Source organism: Physeter macrocephalus, chromosome 2 (genome assembly GCF_002837175.3).
Source record: "Physeter macrocephalus isolate SW-GA chromosome 2, ASM283717v5, whole genome shotgun sequence".
Taxonomy (NCBI): Eukaryota; Metazoa; Chordata; class Mammalia; order Artiodactyla; family Physeteridae; genus Physeter; species Physeter macrocephalus.
The window spans coordinates 14,090,776-14,101,721 of NC_041215.1; the positions used below are offsets into that span (position 1 = coordinate 14,090,776).

The 10,946-nt window shown below is 41.3% G+C and overlaps 1 protein-coding gene across 1 annotated transcript; it reads left to right on the forward strand.

Moving 5' to 3' along the window:
* Positions 1-9,025: 9,025 nt before the first annotated feature.
* Positions 9,026-9,966, forward strand: LOC102977424 (olfactory receptor 1361-like). The gene is given in 2 exon segments (XM_024134341.1): positions 9,026-9,191; positions 9,194-9,966. Coding segments are annotated over 2 exon segments (939 nt in total).
* The last annotated feature ends 980 nt before the right edge of the window (positions 9,967-10,946 follow it).

Below are 10,946 nucleotides of genomic sequence, written 5' to 3' on the forward strand. Positions count from 1 at the left end.
AAAATCTGAAAGAGAAATTAAGGAAACACTCCCATTTACCATTGCAACAAAAAGAATAAAATACCTGGGAATAAACTTACCTAAGGAGACAAAAGACCTGTATATGGAAAACTATAAGGCACTGATGAAAGAAATTAAAGATGATACAAACAGATGGAGAGATATACCATGTTCTTGGATTGGAAGCATCAACATTGTGAAAATGACTGTACTACCCAAAGCAATCTACAGATTCAATGCAATCCCTAACAAACTACCAATGTCATTTTTCACAGAACTAAAACAAAAAATTTCACAATTTGTATGGAAACACAAAAGACCCCGAATAGCCAAAGCAATCTTGAGAAAGAAAAATGGAGCTGGAGAATCAGGCTCCCTGACTTCAGACTATACGTCAAAACTACAGACATCAAGACAGTATGGTACTGGAACAAAAACAGAAATATAGATCAATGAAACAGGATAGAAAGCCCAGAGATAAATCCATGCACATATGGTCACGTTATCTTTGATAAAGGAGGCAAGAATACAAAATGGATTAAAGACCTAATTGTAAGGCCAGACACTATAAAACTCTTAGAGGAAAACATAGGCAGAACACTCTAGGACATAAATCACAGCAAGATTGTTTTTGACCCACCTCCTAGGGAAATGGAAATAAAAACAAAAATAAACAAATGGGACCTAATGAAACTTAAAAGCTTTTGCACAGCAAAAGAAACCATAAACAAGACGAAAAGACAACACTCAGAATGGGAGAAAATATTTGCAAATGAAGCAAGTGGCAAAAGATTAATCTCCAAAATATACAAGCAGCTCATGCAGCTCAATATCAAAAAAACAAATAACCGAATCCAAAAATGGGCAGAAGACCTAAACAGACATTTCTCAAAAGAAGATATACAGATTGCCAACAAACACATGAAAGGATGCTCAACATCACTAATCATTAGAGAAATGCAAATCAAAACTACAGTGAGGTATCACCTCACACTGGTCAGAATAGCCATCATCAAAAAATCCACAAACGATAAATGCTGGAGTGGGTCTGGAGAAAAGGGAACTCTCTTGCACTGTTGGTGGGAATGTAAATTGATACAGCCACTATGGAGAACAGTATGGAGGTTCCTTAAAAAACTAAAAATAGAAGTACCATATGACCCAGCAATCCAACTACTGGGCATTTCCCCTGAGAAAACCAGAATTCAAAAAGAGTCATGTACAGCAATGTTCATTGCAGCTCTATCTACAATAGCCAGGACATGGAAGCAACCTAACTGTCCATTGGCAGATGAATGGATAAAGAAGATCTGGCACATATATACAATGGAATATTACTCAGCCATCAAATGAGGTGGATGGACCTAGAGTCTGTCATACAGAGTGAAGTAAGTCAGAGAGAGAAAAACAAATACCGTATGCTAACACATATATATGGAATCTTAAAAAAAAATGGTTCTGAAGAACCTAGGGGCATGACAGGAATAAAGATGCAGATGTAGATAATGGACTTGAGGACACGGAGCAGGGGAAGGGTAAGCTGGGACGAAGTGAGAGAGTGGCATGGACATATATACACTACCAAATGTAAAATAGATAGCTAGTGGGAAGCAGCCGCATAGCACAGGGAGATCAGCTCGGTGCTTTGTGACCACCCAGGGGGATGGGATAAGGAGGTTGTAAGGGAGATGCAAGAGGGAGGGGATATGGGGATATATGTATACATATAGCTGATTCACTTTGTTATACAGCAGAAACTAACACAACATTGTAAAGCAATTATAGTCCAATAAAGATGTTAAAAAAAAAAAAGGAGTGAAGCATTGGCACATGCTACAATGTAGATGAACCTCAAAAACATTTTGCTGAGTGAAGGAAGTCAGTCACAGAAGGTCACACATTGTATGATTCCTTTTATATGAAATGTCCAGAATAGATAAATTCATAGAGACGGATTCGAGGCTGGGGGATGGGAAATGGGGAGTGACTGCTAATGGGCATGATGTTTCCTTGTAGGAAGGTGAAATTGCTTTGGAACAGAGGGGTGGTGGCTGCCCAACACTGTGAATGTGCTAAATGCCACTGAATTGTTCACTTTTAAATGGTTAATTTTATGTCATGTGACTCTCACCTCAATTAAGAAGTAATGTTTGCAAAACATTGCTCCCAGCAGTGGGGAGCCAGAGACACAATCCAGTGGTTAGGCAGGTCCCTCAGAGCTGGGGGAATTCCTCTGGTCCAGGCCCTGCAGAGAGGTCCCCCAAAGAGGTCCAGAGTCCCCATGACCCTGAGCTCAGGAGAAAAGGGAAAAGCCCAGAACAAGATGTGGTCACCCTTTACCCCAAAGAGACCAGCCAGCAGGGACAGAGTGTGGAGCGGACAATTAGCTGGTGACCTAACAAGACATGAGGGACTGAGCCTGAGGTGCAAGGATGGAGGGGTAAATTGGGCTCTGCCAGGTTCTCGTGCTCCCTTCTGTGGGAACAAAGACCTCCCTCCACGTTGCACGCAGCCCAGGAAACTCTCCCAGCAATAACTGTGTCACCTCCTGCCAAATATCTCCAAAGACAGAGGGGACACCTTCCATAGGTGAGTGGGGAGAGAGGGAAGCAGACAGGAAAAGAAAATAGCAAGCTGGAGGCTGCACATCGCCAGCCAGGCCTGCTGTGTGACCTTGGGGAAGTGACTTTGCCTCTCTGAACCTCAGTTCATTTGTCTGTATAACGAGTACAAATAAAACGGGAAGCACCCTGTGTGTGCAAGCCCTGCTAAGAGGTTCCAGCTTCTGGGTCCTGCATGGCAGAATTTTAGGAGCTTTGGAACAAGAAACACTGTGAGGTACTGGGTAGTGGATTATTCTCTCCAAGACTCCTCATCCTATAAATGGAGGTAAGAGTGCCTATCTTGGAAGATTAAGTAAGAGGAAGCACGTAGAACGCCTTGTCATGGTGTCAGGTGCACAAGAAGCATGTAAGAAATGTTAGCTGTTAGTAGCAGGGCGATAGGGAGCCAATGCAGGATTTAAAGCAAAGCAAAGGTTGGTCATTTCACCCTGGTGGCGGCCATCGCAGAGGCTGAACAAGAAGAGCAAGCCTGGAGCCAGAGAGACCAGAGAAGGGCTGGGTTTGAAATCTCAGAGTGACAAGATGAGAATCTGGTAGGGTGCTGGGAAGGAGAGGAAGGGTAAGGAAGAAGAGAGGGGGCAAGGTAAAACTGTCAGGATGCAGCGAATGGGGCTGAAGGAGACTGGCTGCCACCGAATCTCTGGCCCAGGTGACCAGGCAATCAGCAGGGTCACTGCTAAGCTCAGGTACAGCAGAGGAACAGGATTGAGGGTAGACACCGAGCTAGGTTTGATAAAGGGTAGAACCAATCTGGGGGGGGGAGCTCAGCAAAGATGAACACCCAAGAGGTGTACCTGTACCCTCACGATGGAAGCTCGAGGGACACAGTGATCCTGACCAGAGAATGGGGTGGTATCCATCATTTACTTGCCCACCCATCTGGCCCTCTCTCTCCTAGTGAGTTCCTTGAGGATAGGTGGGGACCATAATGTGTGTGTGTGTGCGCGTGCACACAATATTTCAGGCACGCAAAAAAGCACAGATCATAATTCAAGTTGGAACACAGCTATATTCATCATTCAACTTAAGAAGTAAAATGTCAAGTACAACTCTCCACTCCCATGCTCTCGTTTTCCTCTGTCTCTCCCGCCTCCCCCACCCCGAGATAACCAACAGCCTACATCAAATGTTTATCACTTCCATGCACATTTTTCATCTTTACTACACAGGATGTGTCCACCAACAATATACTGTATAGAATTGTGCTGCATGTTTTTAAACTTTACATAAATGGCAATATTCTGTACACATACGTCTATGATTATTTTCTCAAGCTTTTGAGATTCGTCCAGGTTGGTGCAAGCCATTCCACATTTGTTCCATTTCTGTGACTAGAAGCATCCACCAAATGGGAGCATCATATTTGATGGATGCGCCCCTATCGTGGATGGGTGCTTCTCTTTCCAGACCTCCTTGAACATGCCTCACAGTGCAACTTCAAGAGAATTCCTCTGTGGTGGAATTGCTGGGTTGGGAGGGGGACTCTGTCGTCATCTCAGAATTCCTGTCCACAGCTTGGGGAATGCCTCAGTGAAGATGTCCAAAAAGGGGTCAATGAATCAACAAGGAAGTGAGAGAGGGAGTGTAGACTTCCTGGGCAGGGGAGGAGAGAAACAGGGCAGCAGGCAGAGGGACCCAGAGAGAAGGTTCCTCTCCAGGTCCAGAGAACACAAGTCATTAGAGGACAGAGGATTGAGCAGCCACTGTGTGCTGAGCTATAGGAGAGGGAAGGATTTGAGATGGGTCTTGAATGCTGGAGCAAAGTCCTGAAGGAAGAACATTTGAGGCAGAGGAAACAGCAAGTGCAAAGGTCCTGGGGAAGAACAAATCTTGGACAAAGAGACCTGCGTGGCGGGGAGACAGTGATATAAATGGAGATGGAGGAGGTGAGCAGGACCTAGACTTTGCAGAATTCGGAATTTTTTTTCATTTTTTTTTTTTTTAAGATTCCATGTACAGTTGATACCATGCAGTATTTGTCTTTCCCTGTCTGGCTTATTTCACTTAGCATAAGGCCCTCAAGGTATATCCATGTTGTCTCAAATGGCAGGATTTCCTTCTTTCTCATGGTTGAATAATATTCATATATATATTATATGAATATTATATAAAACCACATCTTCTTTATCCATTCTTCCATTGTTTCCATATCTCAACTATTGTAAACAATGCTGCAATGAACATGAGGATGCAGGTATCTCTTCAATGTCCCATTTTTATTTCCTTTGGATATAAGGAAATAAAAGAAGTGGAATTGCCAGATCATATGGTAGTTCTATTTTTAATATTTAAGGAAACTCCATTTGTTTTCCATAGCAGTTGCACCAGGATTTGGAATTTTACTCCAAATATTACTGGGAGGAAAGTACTATGTGAAGGACAAGATCTAATTTACTTTTGTAAAACCTCCTCCTACCTGATTAATGGAAATATTATCATAGGGACCAGAAGTAGAAATCAGAGCTATATGAATATCTGGGGAATAGACTGTTCTAAGCAGAGGGAACAGCAAGTGCAAAGGCCCTGAGGCAGGAGCATCTCTGGATTATTCAAGGAGCATCTCTGAATTATTCAAGGACCATCAAAGAAACCAGAATGAGCACAGGAGATGAGATCAGAAATGAGAAGGGAGGGACAGGTTTGAAGGTGATCGTCACTAGGTCTCTTGCAGCTTTAAAAAAATAACGCTTTTCTTTTAATGTCAATAGCATTGTACAAGGTGCTGAGTCCTCTCTTAGTTTCTATTAAACTAACAATTAAAATTAAAAGCAAAAAAAAAATTAAAAGCAAAGTCTTAGCTCTCATAACCCTGTCTGAGATTTTTATATATTTAATACCTCTCTGTGTGATTAAGTCCTAGGAATGGTTTAATTGTCCTATTTATTTGATCAGCTTAATTTTATTAATATTTGTTCCACAGAGCTTCATGGATATACTTCGATCAACTTCTAGGATTCAATAAGTTTATCTTGTCCTCAAACAACAAATTCATTTTCATAAGAGTTAGTAGAGGACCCCCTAAGAGTTTCCATCCCACACCTGGGATTGATATTTATTTTGTTGGTTTTCAAATGGCATATCATTTCTATAATTATCTTACATTTCTCTTTCATCGTTTTCTTTATTTGCAAGTGTTCAATACTTTTTTTTCTGGAAAGTATAAATTTGTTTTCTTTTTTTAATTTAATTTTTTATTTTATATTAGAGTATAGTTGATTTACAATGTTGTGTTAATTTCAGGTGTACAGCAAAGTGATTCAGTTATACATCCATCCATTATTTTCCAGATTCTTTTCCCATGTACGTTATTACAGAGTATTGAGTAGAATTCTCTGTGCTATACTGTAGGTCCTTGTTGATTATCTATTTTTTTAATTAATTTACTTTGGCTGTGCTGGGTCTTCATTGCAGTGCGTGGCCTCTAGAGTGCACAGGTTCAGTAGCTGCATCGCATGGGCTTAATTAGGTATGTGGGATCTTTGTTCGCTGATCGAACCCGGAGCCCCTGCATTGGGAGCTCGGAATCTTAACCACTGGACCACCAGGGAAGTCCCTATTATCTATTTTAAATACAGTAGCGTGTATATGTTAACCCCAATTTCCTAATTTATCTCTCCCCCTCCCCTTTGGTAACAATACTTTTTATATATCAAATTATTGTCAGCTTTAACAACTGAAACATTCCTTTCTTGTAACACTGAACGAAGTGTTGATATCCCTGTTAGAACTGCATTTATGAAATCCAAATCCTTAAAAAAAAAGCACACACATAATTATTTTCTAATGTTAACTCCTTTCTCGTAATTTTTATTGAGAAGAATTTATAAGACTTGACATGATTTTCAGGCTGCTCTTACAGCTCCAGCCCCTCAGGTTGTCCATCTGGATCCAAATACTCTTCTTGTTTTCACTACTTCAATCCCCAGCTTTTTAGATATGTTGTTTTATTCTCTCTGTGTTTATTGGATGCATGGTGGTATACAGAAAATTTTACAGAAAATGTTTAAAGTGTTTCATTTGAATTATATCTCTTTTGAATCACCCAGAGATAACTGAACAAAGAGACTTAAATGAAACCAAATTAAAATATCCAGGAAGTTTTGTAACTTTTGCCTGAAACCCCAAATTTATATTATATCTGTATAAAAGCCAAGAAGGTCTTCATGTGACTATTTTTCACTGAGAAGACATTTCTAAAACACCATCTGATCATCTCAGACATCATTTGACCATGTTTCAGAGTCAGTAAATGTAATTCTGTTTTTTACTTTTTTTCCAATTTTACTTCAAATGTTCTGAAATAAATCACAACCTCATGTGATCAACAAACTTAAACTACCTTCAAAGTCTTGAATTTCACTTTATAAATAAATTGCAGGGAAAAAAAAGTTAGTGACACTGATGAAACTTCACTGGTAATGGCTGAAATTTTACTGACCTGATGTAGTTTCCCAAAAAGGTATTTTCTCTTTCCAGTAAATGGGTTTTACCTTAAGCAGGTGCACGTGTCAGAATGGCAATGTCATGCCTACATCAAAATTACATTTTTTAAAATTCTGTTAATTATTTCATATCTGAAAAGTCTCAATTACTTTTAACCATACACTAGAGTGTTTTAAAAGTCCTGTATTACTTTCTAAATACTTTCTGTCTGCTTTACCAACATATAATACTTTGACATAAATTTTTCCCAGAACTTTCTGTTGTTCAAACACTTTTTAGTGTCTCACTGAATAATGATGTTCTTTTCATTTTTCCTCATTGACCATTACAAATTTTCTTTATTTGAGCCCAAAATGAACAAAACATGATTGCTATTCAGATGAAATATTTAAGTATGAGCACTTCCAACTTTAATGAATGGTTTTGAATAGTACTTGGACCCAATATTTATATCACCTGTTACCATAAACTACCCATATTTCTATTTTAAAAAATTGTTTTTCATTCCAAAATTACAAATTGTTACATTTTACTGTGAGTCTTACACAGTAGCAAAACTGTTCCAGGTTGCTCAACTTCTGCAAGTATCAGATGTTCCAGGACTGCTATTCACCGTGAATATCATTTCTTTCCTATTCTTCCACAAATACAGCAATATTTAAAGGGAACATTATCCAAGCTTTGTTGCCTTTTCATTCTAGATGCTTTCTTTTCATGTTTATTGTAAACTTTTGATTTTATAATTATGAGAACATTGCACACTGACAACTTAGACAAAAACTACAATGCACAAACAATAAAAACCAAAGTAAATCTTAACTATTTAAAACCAGGACCAACCTCAAGATCTGAGGGTAATGATAAACTGGTACTTCTCCTATAGCACAGATAATTTTATAAGCACACAACCACACTGCTCACAGTGACAGTAGCCAAACTGGCAAAAAGTTTTGCAAATGTGTCTCGGATGTTGCCCATGTATCAAAGCTCATTACAACATTCAACAACAGTAAACTTGAAAGTGTGTTTATATTATAATTTGTATTGTTAATTAATTTTACTATTCTTTGGATGTTCTTTAAGGGTATATTCCAGCCTCTGCCAAGTCTTTCTAGGTTTTAGCAATGGGACTAGTGTGCTTGTGCATACTGACTGTATACTAGCCTTGGATTAGCAATAGGAGGTCATGGTTGCTCTTGACATGTAAGGACAGGCAATGTTTTTGAGGAGTATGAGATCTAATGGAGCAGAGAAAGGGGAGTTGTAGCAGGAGGGGTATTTGGGAGAAAGAAGGGATTCCTTCAAAAATAGAAGATTTTTTGGAATCCTTGCATTTTAGTTTGAAATCTCCCCCAAAGCATGTTCTGAGTCAAGAACTTGAGTGCAAATAGCTTATTTGGGAAATAATCCCAGGAGACCCAATGAGTGTTTGGAGAAAGGAGGTATGGATAAGTAGGTTCCCACTCTTGGCAACTGAGGGTTCATCTTTCTAGGGATCCTCGAGAGAACACAACCCAGAACTGCTTCACTCAGAAGTGATGAAGCCGGGACGTTCACCCAACAAGGCCTGTCCCTCACTGGCCAAAAGTCACTCTTGGGGTGCCTACCCCCAACACTTCCATGTTACCTGTGTGCAGGCTGAGCCTGCTCTGGTGACCAGATGAAGCCTTGGGGCATAGAGATACACGTGATGGAAGTGAGAAATTGTCAGTGTGCTTGGGAGCTGTGCACCAAGCTCTAGGTGACATCCCACAGGTGGGCTGTGGGGAATGAATGGCGTGTTCACTGATGGAAATGATGCAGCAAATGGTGGGGGAGGGTCCTGTTGCAGGAGGGAGTGGGAAGAACTGATGAATGGCTGAACTAACAAGAGGGGATTAGATCCAGTGTGCAAAGGAGAGGCTGGCTTTGGCCAGGACCCTGGACAGCTCCTCCATGTCATTTCTGATTGATTCAGGATGGCCATTGAAAGGGCAAATCCCACCCTGGTCTCTGCGTTCCTGTTCCTGAGCTTCTCGGAGGACCCCAAGCAACAGCAGCTGCTGTTCATACTCTTCCCGAGCATGTACCTGGTCACAGAACTGGGGAAACTGCTCATTATCCTGGCCATCGCCATCGACGTCCAGCTCCCATGTACTTCTTCCTGGCCAACCTGGACTTTGTGGACATTTGCTTCGCCTCCACCACCATCTGCAAGATGCTGGCCAATCACGTGTCAGGACACAAAGGGATTCCTTATGCTGGCTGCCTGACCCAGATGTTCTTCTTCATGTGGTTCGCCGGCATCGACAGCTTCCTGCTGACCACCATGGCCTATGACCGCCATGTGGCCATCTGTCACCCTCTGCACTATGCCACGTCAGTGATACCACAGCTCTGTAGATTCCTGGTGGCAGCATCCTGGACTGCAACCTTTGGGAATGCCATGACCCACACGATATTACTGACCCGCCTCTCATTCTGCATCCACAACCAGGTCCCCCATTTCTTCTGTGACCTCAGCCGTCTGCTGAAACTCACATGCTCTGACACCTTTCTTAACAATGCAATGGTGTACACCGTGGGCGCCCTGCCCATCATCACCCCCTTTGTGGGCATCTTGGTATCCTACACACACATCTTTGCTGCTGCGTTGCGGATCCTGTCCACCAGAGGCAAGCGGAAGGCCTTCTCCACCTGTGGCTCTCACCTCTCTGTGGTGTCCCTGTTCTACGGCACACTCATCAGGCTTTATTTCAACCCCATGTCCTCCCACACAGCCCAGAAGGACACAACCGGTGCAGTGATGAACACCAGGGTCACTCCCATGCTGAACCCCTTCATCTACAGTCTATGCAACAATGACATGAAGGGTGCTTTGGGGGCCCTCATCAGCAGGAGGCCAGTTTTTATTCGGTGACCACAGCATTGGAATGTCTGTCGAAATACAGCGCCCATCTGTTCTGAACTTCCGGGCACAGTCCCAGTCTTAGATAGTTCCTTTATATCACTCTTGGTTCATTTGTTTATTACCTCATCCTTCCAACAGATATTTATTGAACATCTTTCACATTTTACTATTTACTGTTTACTATTTACAGTCTTTCAAGAGTCTGGCAGGGAACAAACAAAATCCCTGATCTTGTGGCACTTAAACTGCAGCCTAAAGAACACATAATGTTTAAAAGGAAGTATTCTGGAAACCAGAGAGACCAGGATTCAAGCCCCACATTGGGTTAAGGGTCAGGTTAAGCTGCTATAAGAAAAAGACCCAGGGCAAAAGCTCAGAAGTCATAAGATTTTGCAGACTGAACTCGGAATTTTTAGCAACATAGTTGCTTAAGAAAACTTAGTAGGCATCTGATCCAGTTGCTTCTAGCTAGTTCCATTGCTAGAACATTCAGTGTTCTTTTCTAGCCAGAGTTCTTGTGTCTATATAATTTGCAGTATTTGCTTCATTGAACTATCTACATCTTTGTCATTCTCCATTAATGGTCATATGAAACAATAGCCTTGGACAGGATCCTTGTTTATACTGTTTAGGGGGCGAGGAAGCTGTTGGCTCTTCAAAACTTGTGATGTTCCTGACTTTGAAAAGTGGCCAATTCTTGTGTAAGAGCATCTCTTTCTTGTGATCCCTTGCTGAAAGCAGCAAGGAGCAGCCAACTTACAGTGACATTCTAACTCTTTACAATCACTTCTAGAAACACAGGCTTAGTACACATATGATCTAGCTTTCAGGTAGGTGATCTCAGGTGATGACATTACCAAATGTTCTTTGGCATAATGAGGGTCAGATTTGTGACCTTACCAGCAGGTCACTAAGCTAATGCAACTAATTTTTTATTTTTGTGATTGCAACACCCCATTTCTGATACTAATTTTTGTATTAGGTAGGGT